This window comes from Apteryx mantelli, chromosome 1 (genome assembly GCF_036417845.1).
Source record: "Apteryx mantelli isolate bAptMan1 chromosome 1, bAptMan1.hap1, whole genome shotgun sequence".
NCBI classification, from domain to species: domain Eukaryota; kingdom Metazoa; phylum Chordata; class Aves; order Apterygiformes; family Apterygidae; genus Apteryx; species Apteryx mantelli.
In genome coordinates this window covers 157,425,899-157,446,300 of record NC_089978.1, presented here as the reverse complement: position 1 = coordinate 157,446,300, position 20,402 = coordinate 157,425,899, and the positions used below count along the sequence as shown (strand labels likewise).

Below are 20,402 nucleotides of genomic sequence, written 5' to 3'. Positions count from 1 at the left end.
TACTCAGACCTTTTCAGTTACAATATAAGCAGCTGCCAGATGTCTGTGAAACGTGTGCTTGGTTTCTTGCAAAGGAGATGGTATCTCCATGTAACCACACTTTTTGATGTGTTTGATGCTATTAGATAGAAATGCCACTAGCTTTGGTGACACCAGCGGTCTTCTCCTATGCACCTTTGTTCATGTAAGCCACAAGAGAGCTGCTGAAGAAATAAGAAGTGATTCCCTCTTCTCCTGATTAACTTAACATGAGAGGAAATCGGGAAGCAAATTCATGCTTCCAGTGCAGATTTACTTTCCCACAGATGAGGTTTTGTTTGTAGTCTCTCCTTTCTCCCCTCTTTCCTCGCCGCCCCCTCTGTGAGCACTGCCTTGAACCTTACATGCCCTCTGGTTCCTTCACTCCAAAAGTAAATATGCAGTCCCTCTGCAGAGATGCTCACCCGTATGAGCAGTTACTTTTGTTGAGGGGGGCATTTACCCCTCTGGGAAGGGCAGACTTGCTGTCCTGGCTTAGGGGAAGCCAGGAGGGAACAATTACATTCCAGAGGGGAATATTTTGAAGGAGCGGATGGTTCTTGCCCTGGCGCGTTGCATGTTGATTGACTTGCCCTGGGCTGCTTGAAGAGCAAGGCTTGTTTGTAGCACTCAGCTGGCAGGTGGAGCCGTAGCAGCAGTGGCATGCCAGGGTGCCACTGTTGCAACTCCGTTTTAGGAGAGCTCTGCTGGAAAACTTTTACACTAAATGTATAGGTCTCTTAGTTCATGCAGTGCATTTTTCCAGGCTCAGCAAAGTGCGTCACTGATTTAATAATTTAAATGTAATTATAAGGTGTCATCTGGGGCTCCTGACTTCTCTTCATTACTTCTTTAGTGAGTTCTTCGAAAGTCAATTTTCTGGACACGTGACTGTCTCGTTTTTAATCCTGCTAATGTGACATCTTCAGATAACCAATATTAGTGCTGCTCTGGTCTGGTGTCAGGTTATCTTGTGGAGAAGTCAGAGCTCCCATGTAGCTAGCCAAACCTGAGTCTCTGTTTTAGTTCAGAGATGTTCATTTGATCAGACAAGAAAAAATTCCGTCCCTGAGGCAGAGCTGGAGAAACGGGGCTTTGTCTGGCAGGAACAGTCAGATGCTGTGGAGAGCTGCAGCCTGTGGCTTAGCTGGTCTGCAGCCAAATACAGCTTTCTAAGAGCTATCCAAAATCCCCTGCATGCCCGGATGTGAGAGATCTCCTCTGTTTGCTTACCGCAGGGTGATGTCTGTAGGTGTTTTGTGTTTCCCAGAAGCACCTGGGTTACAGGCAGGAGCAAAGCTGCATGAATATCCAAACAGATTGGCCATGAAACTCCGTGGAGTTGCAACTTCCTTTCCCTTTGCAAATATGAACACTGTTGTTTTGTTTCTCTTCAATGTTCTGGGGGAAGGGGAAGCGGAAGATAAGCTTTTCTCTGTCTTAAATCCATGACTTCTTACAGAGCTTAAAATCCCAGCTAAACACATCCCTTTGCTATGTAGGAAAAACAGTTTAATAATTCAAGTGGACCCCTTGTACCAGCACATGTCCGTAATTAGTCTTGTCATTGGCAGTGGTGTGTGAGGATAGCAGGAAGTTGGCAACAGAGCAGATCTACAGACCTATTTAAAAAAAAAATGCATTTTGGTGCAAGTGCGTTTTTTCCTCTCTCTCTCTCTCTCTCTCTCTCTCTCTCTCTCTCTTTTTTTTTTTTTAAGGTGAACTCTATTGGTGAAAAATGTCAAGCTGAAAGCCTTAAACAAAGAATTTCTATCTACCAAATATATATTCAGTGTAAAATTCTCAGTTTCTCCCCTGAAGTGTCATCTGTTCCTGAATGCAGGGGTGGTTGCTGCAATATCAGAATTGATGGTTATGCTGTGGCTTTTCAGCTTTGGAATTGGCTGGTGACCGCTAAGGCATGCATGGAGTTGGTGGGAGGAGAGAGGAGGAGGGTTGGCGATGGGAGGATGTACTTTGCAGAGAGGTAGGGGAGCAGTTCAGGTGGAAACTCTGAGGGCACCTGTATGCTCTCTGAAAGCTTCTGCTGTAACTGCTGCTCAAATGCCTTCTGTTTTTTAATTCTCTAGGAAGATGGAGCAGCTTTCAATGAGACAATTGTTTTCTTAGGGGGGAAAATAAATAAAGCAAGCTTGCTTTAAGTGCTAACGGAGGCAGAGATGTGTATAACATAGAAAAGATTCCTGTAACTCGAGGGGTATTGTTTTTGTAATCATTGAATGAGGAGAAGTCCAGACCCCTAAAATTGTCTTTATTCCCCGAGTCCAGCAGTTGTGCAGTCTTGTCTGTGGCAACCGAGACTTCTCTATTGGCCAGTGTTCTGGGTTATATCACAGACCATTAAGAACAAGATTTATAAAATGGTAATAAATATAGAGAACCATTTAAAAAAATTATAAACCATTTATTTACTGTCAGGCACTTCCATTGTGAATGCAAATTCTTTTCTTCCTCACAGCTTGCTACTTGTCAACTTTGCAGCTGCATGAGAAAAGGAAAAAGCCCAAATGATGATGAACATGGTAAACTCTTCCTCATGCCAAGGTTCTGTTTCTCTCTGTTTTGGGGAAGTTGAATGCTTGCTTCCTTCTTTGTTTTTCCTGAATTGGTTTTAGAAAAATTCCTCAATCAGAAGAAGAAAAAAATCATCTAACTTAATATCAAATTTGAACCAAGTAGAAGAAGTAAAATAGCAATTGATACAAATTTCTTAATATCAAAGTAGCAGTATGCAGAAGACTAATAGAGTTTTGTGAAGTTACCAAAAGTAGCCAAGTGACCTGTGGTTATTTTGCCTTTCAGTTGGGTCTGTTAATTTAGAATAGTGTTGGACCAATTTGACTCTTAGGTATAATACTTTCAAGGATGACATCCTCAGAGTAGATGGTGCTGGTGATATTGTAGCTGTGTCTTGAAACCAATGTGCAAATATTGTAGCAGCCCTATTTCAGCATCTTGCTAGTGATCAGTCACAATAAATGCGGGCAAGAATTAGAAAGAGGAAAATGTTCTAGCCAGGTTTAGGAAAAAAAAAATACAAAGAAATATAATTGACCCTAGACATAAGCCTGAATGAAAAGAAGCGTGGAGACTGGAACATTTTCCCTCCAAGAGAGGCGCTGCTTTTCATAGGTTCATTCTTGCTTTTTATCATGCTGTTGTTTGGGAAGCATTTCTGTCCCTGGTTACACTTTGATAGCTGCTGACCCTCTCTTAGTCAAAGTGCCTTTATTGGTGCGCCAGGGTATTCAACTAATTTTGAACTTCCTTTCTCTTTCCTTTTTGGGCAGTAGGGAATTGTAGCTTATACATTTACCCTTGCAGATGCTGGGAAGCAGCCCTGGTTGTGAAGCACTAGTGAGTCCTAGGATATTGAAATCAAAGCAAACAAGGATTTCTAAGGTGGTCATGACCCTCATTCTTGGTCATCTGAGAGTTTGTTTAGTAGTGTTATCATTCATGGCAAGTAAATACAAGAAAAGGCATCTGTTTGGCTGTTTGTAAAGGCTTTACTTCAGGTAGCTTGCTATTCCAGGATAGTAACTGGAGTCCTCTTTTTATTGCCTTACGTTTAGTAAATATTTTCTTCTCCTGAGTGTCTGTCAGAATTGACTGAGGCCTTATTAGTTTTGCATGAAGGCCCAGTTAGCATTGATGAGCATCTCGGAAGAGGCGCTGTATGTCTGCAAACTTCTTGGATACTCTGGGAGAGCTGGCTGTGCTCAGTGTTTTCCAGCATCAAGCTTCGAGGTCACAGGTGGTACTGTCAGAGCTATGAAACACACGTGCATGGGAGTGTGACCACACTGCTTCCCTCATTGATTTGTATAATATTGACTGGTTTAATTCTTAAATTTAGTCTACAGGAAGCCAAATCTTGAATTTCAGTGTTTGTTTCTGCAAGAGAGAGCAAAGAGAAGAGCCAAAATCAATACTGCCTGCAAAAACAGAGCAAATAAAGCAGACTTGGACTTTCATAGTAATCGTGCCCCAATTGACAAAGACTCCTATATAAGATGGTAGATAATGCCTGATTGTGTGGAAAAGCTAGTTACACTTCATTGTACAAATATTTTTGTGCAAAGATAGAATTCTTTGTGTGAATGAGACAAGAAGAAATTATTATGTTTTTCTAGGAATGGCTTCTAGCAATGCAATTCCTTGGTCTGTCAAAGATGTAGAGTCTTCTGACATTTGAAATGAATAGAACAAGAGCTGCAAAATTTTTGACTGTTGCTGGGAATGGAATTGGAGTCTCAAGGAAGTAGATCAAGAGATTTGATTTGGGCTCATTTTGAATAAGAAAAGAATGCAAGTTTCCTGGTGAATGCAGCCATATCATGCGCTGTCAGTGTAATGCGTTCAGTGCAATAGATAAGGTGAAAATTAGTGCTGGCCATCAGGAGCTCCAGCTGTGCAGTTTAGAAGCTGTATGGGGGCTCTAGTCTGGATTACTACTTCAAAAATAAATACATGTATCAGCCAGAAAATCAAATTTATACCAACTGCATTAATTGCTTGGCTGAGGGCATGTATGGACCCTTTTTCTAGAGCATGTTGTATGTTCCATGCAGCTACAATTGCCGTACTTAGTGGCAGAGAGTTTATATCTGAGTATTTGTTTCCTTTTTCTTCTCTCAGTGCCTCAGTGAACATTTAACCCAATATATCCTATTCCACACACAGAGTGTTCTAACAATAAACCCTGGAGGATTTTTCACACCGTCTGGCTGAAATGCGCTTTCCCATTAATGGTGACTTGCTGTAGTGAGTATCTTTGGAAAAAAGGATGCTGCTTCAAGACATGGCTACCATGTTTTTATGTTCTGTTTTCATTGCGAGTTAATCATAGGCTCTTCTGTTTTAATGTGTGCCTCTGAGAGGACTTTTGTTCCAGCTGCAGCTCTTCAGCTTGAGGCAGTGATTGGAGCAGGAGGTTATTAGGCAGGGCTGGTGGATCCTGCTGCTGACTGGCACGGGGGCCTGGTACACATACTGGAATTGTTTTGATCAATGCTCTCCTGTTGTTGGCATGACAGACAGGCAAGGAGATAAGTTTTTCCCTTTTATCTCCACAGCACTTCACAGAGTTCCTGGATGAGTTTTCACCAGATGTCCTAGGCCAGCTCTTGAATGATCCTTTCTTATCTGAGAAGAATGAAATAATGGAAGTGGAATTGTCTCCGGCTTCCCCAGCGCCTCTCATCCAGGCAGAGCACAGCTACTCCTTGTGTGGGGACTCTCGGCCCCAATCTCCCCTGACCCACATCTCGACCGATGATAACTTCAATGAAGGTAGTAGTGATGTGTGTGAAGTTGATGTTGATTTACTGAGTTCTTTTTTGTTTGTCATGAAGATGGAGTAATGAAGTGTTACTAGTATGGTGATGATACAATAAGGATACATGTGAATATCTGTGCTAATTGAAATACCTACAATGAAATTGCAGAAAGGATTTGTTTATTCACAGTGTCTGCAGACTTAAAATAAATTTGTCAATTGACAGGGGAATTGCACTCAGCAAAAGTTACTAATTTTGCACTGTTAACATTTTGAATTAAAAGTAAAACGTTCGTCAAAAAGAAATGAGAGAAGGGCAAGAAATGTACTTGTTTCAATGTACTTGAAATCTGTGGTTGTTAAGATAAGTAGAGACTCATAAACCAGATTAGTCAAATGAGAACCACTATGAAGTTTGCATCCTGGAGCACATGACGTACAAGGAAAGGGTGTGAATGTGGGCTTTGTTCAGCCTTCAGAAGAAAAAACAGATTGGAGATCTTACTGCTGTCTACAGCCATCTGATGAGAGGGGCCAAAGAAAACAGAGCTGAACTCCTCTTGGAGGTGCACAGTGCTAGCACAAGAGGCAATGGATACAATAATTGCAACAGGGGAAACTCCCATTGGATGTTAAGGAAAACTTTTTCACCATGAGAGCAGTCAGACATTTGAACAAATGTCCAGAGAGGCTGTGAAGTCTCCATCCTTGGAAATACTCAAAACTCACCTGGACAAGACCCTGAGCAACCTGATCTAAGTTGGTCTTGCTCTGAGCAAGGGGTTGGGCAAGATGATCTCCAGAGGTCCCTTCCAACTTGCGTCGTTTTAGGTTTATATACAAAAAAATTTTAACTACAGTTATTTTTCAGTAGTAAGTATCTGGACTTTTTGGGTATCCCCAAATGAAAGCCAGATAGTTTTATTTATATTTGTAAATATGCATATAGGAATATAACTTCAGGTGGCCTCAGTTTTAAAATCTGTCTTGCTGAAGGCTTGGGTTTTTTTTTTCCTCTTAAGAAAAGAAAAAAAGAAAGCAAACAATTAAAAATATCCATCAAGAAGCCATTGTGATTTTGTAAAGACATCATAGCTGCAGCTTCATAGATTCTGTGGTTGTGGGAAATGGTGATGCATAGAAAATGATGAACACCAACAGCATTTTTAGCAGTTATGTTTATAATGAGATATGAGAATGGTGGATAGAAGGGATCCAACCTGCTTTTTCTGGTGTGAAGATGCCTGCTGGCTGGAAGGGGAGTTCAAGTTAAAAAACAGCGGTTGGTTTAAGAGCAAGACCATGAATAACTGGTAACCATTAGAAGAAATCTCATGACTTTCACTCCTTATTATCAGTTTTTGTGTTCAAGACTAGCTTTAAAGTGAAAAGCAATAGCATGGTAAGCTGCATCATAATAAGGGAGAGAGAGAGATCAGTGCTTATGTCTAAACATGAACAAACTAAGCTATTTATGAAGATCCACCAGCACATGAGTTTCCAACAGCTGAAAGTTTTGTAGTCCAAAATGCTCTCTTAAAACAAGATGGGGCTTGTTAGAGGTTTCTCTGTGTTTCACTGAGGACAACTAATAAAACCTGTGAGGAGGCTTTTCAGGGTGAGATAGGGTTTTTGGAGATGATCTGGAAATATCATCTACGTAAAGCCTTCCCTTTTTTATGTTTCCAAGCTGCTTTATGTTAATATCTTTAAATTAATACATACAGGAGATAAAAACAGTACTGTGGCAGGAGGACAAGCATAAGAAACTTCAGATAGAAAGCTTCCTTGCCTCCTCACCCCATGAAAGTTAATAGGGATAACTTTCAAACTGGTCTAAAAGTGAGGGAGCCTCCTTTGGGGAAAAATCCTGAAAAAATTCATATCGCTGAGACCACTGGGTCTAGAGCTCTAGTCAAATGATGTTTTTAAAAGCCAAGAAACAGTTACAAGTGGGTTTAAAAACAGGAAATGAATGGAAAGCGTTTAATCTTCAGTTCATTCTACAGAATGTTTCATAATAGAGGAGGAGGAGTTGTCCCTGTTCTTTGGCATTCTTGTTTATTTAATCTTAACACTGGAATCACTCTCATAACCTTTAAATACCTATTGACTTCAAAACAACGAATCTCGGAGAGGGGAAATACTTGAGGAGATCATAGTATTACAGTTAACTTGGCTGCCTGATATATATCCAAAGGCATCATCCTGGTGATTTTTCAATTCTTGAGTCCAAGAGAGAGGGAGAGGGTAATTTTGAGGGTGACAGCACTGCAAGGTTTGGCATTGAAGATTAAAAGTGTCTCTGTTGTCAAACAGTGAAGGTAGATGGTGCTCTTGACAATGCCAGTGAACTCCAGTCCATGTTGGAGCTTGAGGACAACTACTGAGAGCGCCAGTGTCCTGGGGGCAGGAGGTGTAGGGTCCGGAGAGTGAGGTCCATGTGCTCCTGTGCTGCCTGGAGAACTGGGGATACATCTGTGGAGTGCAGGGTTGGGGGGAGCTGCGAGATGAGGTTGACTGAGGGGCTGATACGGAGAATGTACAAAAAAAATTCACGTCCTCCAAACACTGCCCCACTGAGCGGATTGCTGAACTCCTCCTGCCGTTGTGTTTTTGTGATTTTCCATAGTGAGGCGTTGCACTCCCACTGCCACGGGGTGCAGCCCTGCAGCAGGGGGGATCGAAGCAGCCTAATGAGAAGGCTCACGTGCGGGGCTTGCACATGTGCGTGAGCGCTTGCTCTGAACACACACACCTCAGGTCAGCAGCAGGGAGAAATGGAAAATGGCACAGAACAGGCAAACCGGGTTTGGATGCTATTTTAGAGCGCAGCTTTGAGAAGGCACCTGTTACGGTGCCTGCTACCTTATGAGAGCTTTCACGCAAGCAGTAGTTCTAGTAATGTGACCTGGAGCTACTAGCTCCTTTTAACAAAGGTAACTTTTAAAGTTAAGTGCAATGCTCTGATGTATATTTAGATGTAAACTAGCTTTCTGTGTCATTTTTATCCAGCTGCTTTTAACTCGGCGTGTTTTAATTATGTAATGCTAATCTACTGCTCAGCATTCAGTTACTGTTTCTGCATCGCGAGTGGGCAGGTGCCTGCCAAATCCTGTGCTGGAGGCCCCTGGCCTCCTGGTGAGTCACGGCACGGGTGAATCATTAAGCATAACGTTGCTGTTGGAGGGGAGGACACCTGCATAAAAGGCACGCTGGGGGCCGGCGCGCTGGAGAGGATGAGCAGCAGTAGGGAAGGGTGTTGTTCCACGCGGATCTAATTTCTTAAAGGGTAGCGTTGCCTGTCTTCTTTAAAAATAGTCTTTAAAATTGCAGTTTATTTCCATAGCAACAGGTCGTAATTCAGTGTCGTTAGAGATCGTGCGGTTGTAGGCGGGGGGTGGGCAGGGAGGATGAGGGCCTTGTGCGTATCCCACAAAAAAGTCAAGTTGGAGGCTGGGTAAAGCATGCTGCACGTCTGCGGAAGCGGCCCTGTGGGGTGCGTGGGTTGTCCTAGCGGCAGGCGTGCTGGCCTGGAGCTTCTGACCTTTCCTGGTCGGAGTAGGGTCCCCGCCAGATGTGCTGCCCCAATAACCATATTAGTCACGTTTCAGAAATGTGTCTGTTAGTTAAATAGCACCCAAATTCTGTAATGGTTTTCATCTCTATATTTCCAAATTAATGGCAGAGTTGGGATCCCAGAGGCCCAGGTTACAATGAGGTTGAGCAAAAGGTCATCCTTGTTTGGTGAATGATTTTCAAAATAGGTTCAAGCCACTGAATATCAATTTCTGTCTTATTTTCTTTTTTTTCCCCCCTCAGTCAGGACTCTGAGAACCTTACTGAAAATATTTTTTAATGTTTCCTTTCAGTCATTATGATTGAATGAATAATTTCTCTGACTCTGTAAGTGCATTCTTACTGCCTCTTAACAGGGGACCAATTAACTTCTGGTATGAGCCGTTCTCAGTAGGCCCAGTAACATAGCCGTTACAATCTTTTTTTTTTTTTTCTACAGTTATTAAACTGACCTATTGATATAATTAAAAATCTTATGTAAAGAGGTAAAAAGTACTATGAGTGCCAAGTCTGGCCAACACATAATCCTGTGTTTAACTCTTGAGTAGCCCTGTTGACCTCAAGGTGAGAGCATGTTTAAGTGTTCTTAAGATCAAGGTCCTAACACCAGTTTTTCCTAGTTATTCATTCTTCTGAATTCACTCTGTTATGAGGATTTTCCTAGCTTTATGGAGAAGACCTTTTCTATATATTCACAGGTTAATGCTAAAGTATGTATTCGTTGAAGGTGCCAGTCCCTAAATCTCTAGCTTATGAAAGCAGTGACTAATATAGCTATTTTAAAGCAGATGTGTGGAAGACATCTGGTATCTAGTTGTTTTTTCTGAGAATCTATTCTTATATTCTGTTTTGCATAAAATTGTAAGACTAAGGATACTTTAGAGAGTTATTTATACCTCTGACCTGCATGCTTACGGTTTGCTGACCATGTGCTTTTGCTTGCCTGAACTGGCAAACAAGAGATCCAGCCTGGGAAGGAATACAGGCTGTAAAGTTAAAAAAAAAAAAAAAAAAAAAAAAAAAAAAAAAGGAGGCTGTGTCCTAGGTACTCATGAGCTGCACCAGTTGCGCAATGGCTTCTCTCGCAGCAGGTGTCTAGTTGTGAGCCTTGCGTTTTAAGAGACAACTGCAGAGTAGCTATGAATAAGTGTTGTGGGTAATTGTGAAGTGGAAGATGCTTCTGAGACGGAGATGAAAAAGCTGGGAGGAGAGGCAGAGAATAGGGATGCTGAATAAGGGAGAAGTCTTGCTGCAGATCAGTCTTTTGGGGCACAGATTCCCTTCTGAGAAATAGTTAGGGAAAAATCCTTTATTTTCTATTACAGTTGGTCCTTTTCTTTTCCTTTGGTCTTCCTGTCTCTGCCACCTTTTGGAAAGGGAGGGCTGTGGGTCAGACAACCAGGAGTGAGGCGAGATGGAGCTTTCCCTACTGGCTCTCTGATTAGCTTCCTGCCTGACTTGGGATGTGAATGTAGGGTCCTCCCCGCCCTCTCACCCTTTGCCTTGTCTACAGTGGGCACAAACTTTTTAGGACAGTGACTGCCCCTTGTTTGGGATGTGTGAGATTTGTAGGTGAAAACTGAGCACAAGAAATATGAAGGGGCTGGCATGCAGCAAGAACCTGGAGGCAGAGGTGCAGCATCTGCGTGGAGCTTTTCATCCTCTGGGACCAGCTAAATTGACGTTTTACTTTGTGAGCCTCACAGGGGTGAGACAGTGGGCAGCTGACTAGTCATTTTCATGACTTCTCTCCTCAAATTGTGGCCAGGTGGCTGGGTGCACTCGTTTCCCAGTGCCCTGAAGGCTCTGTGTTGGAGACTAGTCTCAGTCCTCACCTGCCTTCCTCTTCATGCTTTGGTGCTCAGGAATGCTTTGAAGTTACTCTTGGATTTGAAGCAGCTTGCCTTGGCTAGAGGCTTGACACAGTGATTGCTGCAGAAATGGTATGTTTCTATTTTATGCTTAGCTGTGCCAAAGCTGGGGCCGGCCCCAGGATATAACTTGTATTGTTGTTGGTTGTTTTTTTTTTTCTTCCAATTCCTGAGGTTATGTTATCCTGTAACATGCTTTTAAAACCTAGGTTTCCTTTTAAGCTTCAGCTCCGTCTCTCTACGTGGTTTGAAAAAAGAAAAATCACTGTATGTGACTCCCACTTCTCCAGTGCAAATAGCCTTTCAACAACAAATTCAGCCCTCCTGCCAGACAGTGCTCTGTGCAGGGAAATGCTTGCTTACACATGGAGTCTGCATGCAGTAATGTGTCATGTAGTGTCTTCTAGTGTAGAGACCTATAGGTTCAAGGCTCAAGGTGGTCTGCATACATCCTCAATATGTGTGTGTGTGTAAAAATATATACACATGCACACATATGGATTGTCCTCCTTCTGTCCATTATTCTTTAAATGCTGAGTGAATGAAATGTAAATAATGAAAATGAAACACCCTCTCCACTGACTTTGTCCAGTCCCATTAGTCAGAGCAAAATCTGGCTTTTTTTTTTTCTTTCGAGAAATTCACCTGTGTTTTGAAAAGACGTTATCAGAATCATACTGATTTGTTTTTGCAAGTACATGCCAATGTAACATTTCTCCTGTGTGGATTTTTATTTATTTATTTAAGAACTGGGGAGAAAGCCGTTTGGCGGTGATAGTCTGTCTTTGAGTAATTTTATGTGGAAGCCTAGCAATCAGTCTTTGTTAGCTTCAGAATTTGCAGTTGTGTTTGTTCATAGATTCTAAAGGATGAAAAGACTTTTGACCTTTTGTGTGTCGGAAGTCACAAATCTCAGTAGGTCCCTCTGAATCAAGCCTATAATTTCTACTTGGGCAGCAGTGTCTCTGAAAAAGTGTGTTTTGATTTAGAGGTGGGCATGCTGGTGATTGATTATCCTTACTGTTAATAATTGACACCTTTATTTGCAGTCAGACCCTTCTTTAGCTTCCAATTCCAGATAGAAGATCTCTTTAATGGCTTTTTTCCTGCTGCAGTAAAGAGCCATCTGCTCTCAGAAGCCTCTCTCCCCAGGTATTTTGTAGCCTATGGTTAAGCTCCCTCTTGATTTCTGCTTGGATACAGTTTAAATGAACTGCGCTTCTTTGGTGTTTCTCTGTATGGTGTCCCTTCTAGACACCAAGCTGTTCTTGCAGTTCCCTTCTAAACCCTTTCAAAACTTTGTGCAGAGTGAACACAGGAGCTGATTTCCCAGGAATAGTTCTGCTAATGATGAATATTTGGGGAATGCTCCTCCCACTTCCCATTCTGCTGTTTCTGGCACCAGGGATCTCATTTGCTTTTAGCTGTAATGTTGCACTGGGAGTTCATGTTCACTTAGTTATCTGCCATGAGCATCAAGTCCTTTTAATGTGTGTCAAAGCCTGATTGCAGCTGTAATGTGGATAGGTCTTCACAGCTCCCACATGGGATGTGGAGAGAAAAATTCAGAAGGGTAAGAGAGAACCATTTTAATTGAACATAATGTTTCCGTGGATAATTTTCACATATTTAAAAAAAAAAATCATAACCTTTTATAGGGCTTTTTATAGTCTCAGGCATTAAGGTTGTAAATCCAAGTTAACACCTCTGTGCCTCTTGTCGCTATATCAAATGCTCTTTTTCTTTCTTTATAAACTGACCTCCATGTCAGTACAAACTGTACTTTGCTTGAAAAAGAGAGGGGGAAGCCTACATATAAGTTGCAGTGATTGGAAGGCCTGAATTTCTCCTCTTTTATGGTGGTTTTTGGTTCTCTGAGTAGTTTCTTGTCAGGCATCAGCTAATCTATAGAGGCAATGAAAGCTCCTTTTTGAAACATCAGTTCTGTGACTGAAGCGTGAGTGCTTGCCTCTGTTTCAGCATGTGACTCCTGCATACGGTGATGCTAAAAAAATCACTTTCTCCCCCCCCCCCCCAAGCAAAATAATTAAAAACATCAAGGAGTTTTATCCTAGCTGACAGCTATACTTGGGTAAAGTCTCAAGCTGAAGAATGGCTAAACAGGAATCTGTGACCCTGTGACATTTCTAAGCTGGATTTATGTGAGAGGATGGTTCTGGAAAATACTGTCAAATTCCTCACAGAAAGAGGGCATTGACTCTGCTTCATTTAGGTATGGGAGGAACAATGTTTCCCTGTTTCTATCTTGCTACCTTTTGATGATAATGATAAAAATAATCTGTTAGTTTTTGATGGATTCTGTGCCACTAAAAGGGGAAATACAGGTATGACTGATGATCCTTTGTTAGCAGAAAGGCTACTTTTGCTGTGTGTTGCGATGGCTATATATCACTGTCACTCATCTTTTTCCCTTTATTTAATTTTTCCTTCCTGGCAGTTTAAAAAGGACCCCAGTGTTCAGTAGTCAAACAGTATCCTCTTTGTCAAGCCTGCTCCAACGGCTTGGGTTTCGTTATTTGCGGTGGTGGCGGTGGGAGCGTGTGTGTGTGCGGGGAGGGGGGAATGCCATCTGGAGATCTGTAAAAAGAAACTGTTTGCCGATGAATGCAGGCTCTCTCACCTCGAGAAGGAGAGGTGGGGTAGCGGCGGTGGTGGCGGAGTTTAACATTTCAGGCACGATAAAGGGGGCTTCTGTCTGCCTGCGGGTGCTACGTGAGGCCAGCAAGCACGGAGCCGGGCACCAGGGACCGTGCAAGACCAGGAGGGAGACAAGGAAATGGTTATTTCTCCAGAAATGGCCAACTTACCTTTCAGAGGCTGGAGAAGGCTCAGGCTGCTGAGCTGTGGATGCCATACTTTCCTGCGAGTGGCACGTCCAGCACCATGCCCATAAACTTTAAGAGAGCAGAGGCTCTTTTCAGCTCATAGTGGGGTATTTCTTCCAACAGGGCGAGCAAGAAGCCGGTTCCCCCTCAGCAAAGTTGTGAGCCTCTTACCGGAGGCATTTTCCTCCTGCTGTTAGCCAGTTCCCAGTTTGCAGTATTTCTCTGCGCTGTAGACCCTAGTGGGTACCTTGGATCGTGCTGCTAGCTGTGCGAGGGACAGTGACCTCAAAGGGTACTTAGTCAATATTGAAGACATTTTTCCTTTTTTTTCTTCAGGAAGGGAGGTGGTGTGTTGGATGGGATTGAAGAATTGGTCTTGAAAAGGAAAAGCATAATGTTTAGTAGAAGTAAATAATTTAAAAAAGCAGAAAGCAACACCAGTTGGGAACTTGGACACTATGAAGAAAACTGTCAGATTAAGTAAGCATTTTAGTTTTATTGTCCCCTTTTCCTCCCCTGCTTTTCCATAATATTGTGTGAAACAAGGAAAAAATCAAAATGTTGCATTCTTCAGAGAAATATGAGTATCCCAAAAAGCTGCACGTTGTACACATAAGAGACTGTTTAAAATACATATGTAAGTGCTTTGTAGTGAACGTAGAAATAGATAACAATTCTGCCATAATGTGGTAGGCTCTTACAGCCTTTTAAGCAAATCTGAGCATTAAAAGTAGTTCTACCCCTTTCTCTGAGTTGCCATTACTCAGTTTAAACCACAGCCTCAATTTTTTTTGTTCTGAGAGAAGGAAGAAGCCTGACTTCTTACTTTAACACCTGGCAGTTATGTGAGAGCTCCATAGGAGACTTTTGACTCATTTTCACAGAAATGGGGCCTGATACATACCTTTTTAGAAAAGCATGAAAATACCAACTGTGGTTTGCTGTTTTTTGTTTTCCCTCCCCCTCCAATTCCAGGTGGAAAGAAGGTGGAAGATGCATGCTAAACGAGAGTAGAGGAAAAGTGAGGCAAGTTTAATGACAAAAGCAGCACATAAAAGCCATTCAAATAAATGTAATTTTGGTCTTGGCCACAAAAAATCTTAGATACATGTGTCACAAACTTTCCGTTGTTGTGATGAATTGTATTTTTGGATGCTTGATTTGAAATTCTGAGGTTTGACTTGCAGGAGTAGTAGATGCTCACAGCTGTACCTGAACTCAATGCAAACTATGTTTTGACAATGTAAAGTATAGCAGCAGTGCTAGATCATCTGAAAAGTCCAATTCTAGATGTGTCCAGTTGGTCATTTTAAGTTACCACATACTTTTTGGCCTTAATCTCTCTGTGGCTCACTTGAATCCCCAGAAGCGCTGTGGAAAGAGGTTCATTCAGACTGGTGAAGCATTTTGATTCTGCACTAGCAGGGAATTAAAAAGCTCTGTGGGAGCAGAATTTGAATTGTCTATAGTGAAGGAGAAGTGAGGCAATGAGAATAACAGAACATGGTCTAGCTACTTGGTGGAGGGAGCCCCATGCATGCTACATGTTGGGTGAGGCACAGGTTTTTGCAGACAGATTGTATGAACACATTATTATGACAGGCTCATTTTTTAGATGTATATAATGTGCAAAAGCACACTGAATTAAACCTTTGCAGGTATTTCTTAATACCTGGGTGCTTTTCAGTGTTAATGTTCAGCTAACATAATTTGTATGTGCAGTTTAGCAGTGCTAGTGCATTGTACGTAAAAGCTCTAGCCAAGATTATGCTAAGCACTGTGTGTACTGCTTCAGTGACATATTCCATAGTCCCAAAATGCCCAGTATTCGTGACCTTGTGAAAGGGTAGGTGAGGGGAAATATTTCTTATTTGAAGTGTTATTGCACAATAGAGCTCTGAGTTCACAGGAAATTTCGGCTGGTGCAGGGGGCCAGCAGCTAGTATCATTTGTATAACAGTGAACTTTGGAGTCAGGGTTTCAAAGCCTGAGAAGAGATTTATTTATCTGTTTATTTTGTAACAGTCAAGGTGACCATCTCTAGGATGTGGATTTTCCTAGCCACTTGTATAACTAAATCTCTTGTCCAGGCTTTCTTTTCTTGTATCTGAATCATTTGCAATGTATTTTGTCTGACCTTGGCAATATAATATTGCCTTATTCATATCCATCTAGAATATAGTCACCAAGGTCACTTTCTTACCCTGTTATTTTGGACTCTGTCTCAGTCCTCCCACTGTTCCTCCTGAATCATGTCAATTATAAACTACTTGTCTTTGATTTCTAGACCCCACTCTTTCCATGCCATATCTCATTTGGTTTGGAGAAGTCACTTCTGCTTTTCAGTGGGCCTTTTGGGCCAGCTTCCACTGCCTTTTGTTTTAGAATTTTGTGTGCACCTTCTTGCTTGTTCTCATCTTCCGTAAAACCTGTCTCTTCATTCTTCTTCAGACCACTCCATCTGAAATACTGTTGTCCTAAAGGATGTGCTCTGCCTGTCGGTATGACCTATATTCTGTAGTCACCTTGGTATGTGTGGTTTTTGTTCTTTGTTGTTGTTTTTTTCTTCCCCCGTCTGCCTGAACATGCCTGGTTTTGTGCAGCCTTCTCAAGGGGTTTGGGGCAAGGGCTGCCACTTTATTCTGCTAGTACAATGCCTGGCACAGTGGACTAAGGCTCTTACAGGCTACTGTAAGAATAAATTAAAAATAATTTTAAAATAATGTCAATGGACTGTGCTCAGGAAGAAGAGGAAGAAGAGTGGGAAATGTCACTGTAGCTCTCTTGGATAGGAGAAGAGATCCCCAGTGACTTCAGAAACTTGAATGCATCAAAGGAAAGAAAATTGTTGCGCGTCTCTAACCATGATAGTGAATGTGTACCACTCTCCTGGGAAAGACGGGGAGAGGAGAGTATCAAGGTGAGATTCAATCAATGTGTTGCTCTGACCCTTCTTTTCACAGGGTTGGTCATCTGGAATGACAGCTGTCACCATGCATATATAAGAGGCAATGTCAAAAAAAGAACTAGATGCAGTTCTTCAAAGTAATCTCAGTGTTAAATACAGGATGTTGCTATCTCTAAAACCATCCATAACCCCATGAACTGGTTAGACTGGCTTTAATGCCTAGAATAACTCCAAGTGGTGTGTGCAGATCTAAGTGGTGATGGCAGGGACGGCAGGGTAATCAACAAAGTCAGCTTCCAGTGGAGTAAAATGATCGGTTGAAGGCCAGCATATCTTGCTCAGTTATAGCAGCTGAACCCTTGTGAGTCTGGGGATTAGAGATGATAAACATCCTGAAACACAGGCATAGCAGACTTGCCCTGTTTCGCTGGGCACCCATGACTAGCTTTCTGTTCTACTTGTATAATGATACAAATTTTGGAAAGTTCAGGGCTGATTACTTGGTTTGCTGATAACTCTCATCTGTGTGGAGCCTTCCCTCCCAAAGGGAGTCTAAAGTAGATTACACATGATAGCACTGCCACAATATAGCCCAGCCCAGAGGTGAGGGAAGCATCAAGTTGGAGGCACAGCACAACACAGTGTGGGGGAGGTTTTGGCAGAAGTTATCCAAACAAACTTTTGAAAGTTGCATTGCCAAGGGATTATGGTTTTGCAGGCAAAGATACCACTTGAAAGGTCTTATCTGGATGATCTACGCACAGCAAACTAGAGGGAGTCCACTGGTCTGCTGAATATTTCATTGCAGTCAGTAGGGAGGGAACTGCGTTCTTTGAGAGGAACAGGGTGGGCTGAAAGAGCAATGTCCTCTCTCCTGAGCTAATATTTAGACAATACTACCTCTTTTTTTGGTAAATACTTCTATTTTTAATTTCTATGTTTCCCAGAAAGCTTCAGGAATAAGCCCTCCTGAAACTTAAATATGGTGCTTAGCCCTTGCTGTCCTGTTACTTGTTTTGGCAGAGCTGGGCTTGCTGTTCTGAAGCTTCTGATTACAGGATATATATTTTCATTTTTAATTCCTTGGTGTGCCTTTGCTCAAATTACCTCTTTCCTTGCCAGCAGTGGAGGTTAGGTCCCACCGCAAAGTAATTACTAGCAGTGGAGATGCACATACTTCTTCCTGTCACTCAGCCCCTAGCCAGTTCCTGTGCACTGTATGTATGTGTGGTCTTAACAGCAATAGACAACAGAAGTGTGGAGGCTGTCAGCTTGTTCTTGCTTTGGTTACCCATTTGCAGCTGAACTCTGGTAACATCTCACCATCTTGATACAATCAGATGTGCAAGGGTCCTTTATTACCTTTCTAGACTTTCTGTGGCACCGCAGCATAGGCTGTGCTTCGGTGCTGAGTGAGGTGATTCTGCACACTGCCTCCCGTGGTGTTGATGCAGCCTGCAGTTAATTCAAGGCTGTGTTGCCATGCATTAGCCATACTTACATTTGTGAATGTGCTTGCTCTCTGCTTTCATTGCATATATGAAGTAAATACCATGTACGAAGGTAGGAAAGAGAGCACTGAAAGAGATCGGCACTCTTCTCTTATGTATATTTGTGCTTGGATTGTAACTGCTTGATTTATGGAATGTGCCTCTCACAACTATTAGCAAGGCATGGTTGTAGTGTTCGCCACTGGAATGCAGTGCAGCTGGTGTAGGGTACTCTCGTGCAAGAGAAAAGAAGGTCTTATACTACTGAACTCCAGCAATAGGCTTCGGTGTTTTTTTTAAGGCAGAATTGCAACAGCCAAAACTCATCTGTGCATCTGCATAGTAAAAAACGGGCCTGTTAGTAACCTTGTGGAGCTATTTTAAACGCTGAATCCTTCCGAGTTCTTGTTCCTCTGCCCTATTTTAGACCCAGGAGAGTATCTCTCTCTTGGTCAGGCCAAACATCTGTCTCCTCAGTGGCTGTTTGATGAATGCAAATTGGGAGCAAACAGCTTACTGTACCTGTGTTCTTCCAGTTCTTGATGGTACAAGACAAAGGCTTCAGCTTTGTCCAGTGAAAAGCTGCATGGCTTTCTGCTGATCAGCGATTGCAGCGCATGGGGCCTCAGGATAATTCTGCCAACACACGATGCAGGTTTCATTGCTGCCAGTCAAAATATGCATTATGTGCTGTGACTCACAGATGCTCTGGGGAGGAAATTAGCATGATCACCATGACACTGGTGCTCCTATCGTCAAAGCCATTACCTTCTTTAATACTTACTAAATGAATCCTTGGGGGAAAAACCTTGAATTTGAGAGAGTGAAAAATCCTCTTTGTTCTTAAAAAGTATTATTAACCTCTCTAGCTATTTGATGATTGCAAGCAATAGAAGGAGCAGAAGTCTGGCTAAACGCTACCTCTGCAAGGAGGAATAAAACTGAGTCAGCAGGTATTAATGTGTGCAGAGCATGGCTCCCAAGGCTGCTTTACCCAATGGCTTGCTGAGTCTTGTTCTGCTATGTGTTAGCAGCTTTTGGCAGTGTACAGTGATTAGTGCTCTGTGTCTTTCCTCACTACTCCTCTCTGTGTCCTGAGGCTAGGATTAGGTTACAGCCCTGAAATGGCACTGTTGTCTGCATTGACTGAGAGCTGGATAGTAAGGGCAGAGTTTTGCTGATAGACTGAAATGCCTTCTGTGTTTGTTTCCCTTCTCTGGAGGAGGGATGACATTATTTTCGTTTGTATTCTGTCTGTCTCTGACCTAAACATGTGGTGTCCAATTTCCTTCCTTGGCAGGTGATGTGGAAAATGAGGAATGGTGTTTGGGTACCGAGCTGACTCCAACTGCAATAAAGACTGAGGGGGTGTTGTGCGAGACGGCAGGCCTTACTCCCTCTGTCAGTCTCACTGTCATGGCCACATCGCTGGAGGGGGAACAAGCTGAGCTACAGACTGATGCCATGGTACTTGCAGACTTTCTGTTCTCCTCCCTGCACAATTAGACATGGATTCTCCTAAGAGTCAGCATACCAGTGTAGCCTCCTTGGTGCCAGTGCTTGTCAATTCAGGGTGCACAGTGCAGTCTGCTTTAGCATTTCTTAATGTTTGCTGGTGTCCCACTACTGCTGTAAGAGCTTATGTTTCAAAAGACACGTCTGTATATTCAGGTATTAACTGCTGGATGCACAGCTTTCTCTTTTATGCTAGATGGTGCCAAAGCCTGAGGCTCATGTTTTTCTGAAAACACTTAAACAGTCTCTTACGAACCAGTCCCACCTGGACTGACTAACACATTTGTCCTGTTGAGTCTGTGACAAACTAAATGTCCTTCCTAATGACTTGTTTTAGTGCTGCTGTGCCTGCCCTAATCAGAATGAGACTCCTCATTTGAAATTACTAAAGAGTTTGCCTATTTGCCTACTAAGTCACTTTTGCCAGATCTATCAAGTTTTGACTTTTGAACTGCTTCTGCTTCCAAACCAGCCTGCCTAATAAAGAACATTTGTGATGCCTTTCTGACCACAGCTGGAGCAGTCAGTGGGCTTTCACAAGGGCTTGGTTTGAATGCGCTTGGGCTAAAGAGAATAAACTGCAACAGCTGATGGCTGCCCAGAGCTCCTCATCAGTGGAGGAAAAAGTGTGGCTGTTCTCAGTCCCCAAGGTATGATATCAGGCCAGTCAGGGTAGAGTTAGGCTGTGTTGACAATAAACATTCCCACTTGGTTGTGGATCAGAAATATGTTCAACAGAAATACTTTCATGAGAAACTTAAACTGAAACATGACTTTCCCATAATTCTCTTGTAGTCTGAATATGCTGTCCCCAGTGTGTGACCTTGCAATAGGTTGGGATGTCATGATATTGCAAAGAGGGTATCTTGGGAC

At 42.5% G+C, this 20,402-nt stretch overlaps 1 protein-coding gene across 2 annotated transcripts in view; it reads left to right on the top strand.

The window, feature by feature from the left end:
• CREB3L2 (cAMP responsive element binding protein 3 like 2) overlaps nucleotides 1-20,402 on the top strand; it is an 84,885-nt gene that overhangs the window by 40,379 nt on the left and 24,104 nt on the right. For both annotated transcript variants that reach the window (XM_067307824.1, XM_067307816.1), the window contains exons 2-3: nucleotides 5,118-5,334; nucleotides 19,315-19,481. In XM_067307824.1, coding sequence (XP_067163925.1) covers nucleotides 5,118-5,334; nucleotides 19,315-19,481 — 384 coding nt within the window. The remainder of the gene's footprint in view (nucleotides 1-5,117; nucleotides 5,335-19,314; nucleotides 19,482-20,402) is intronic.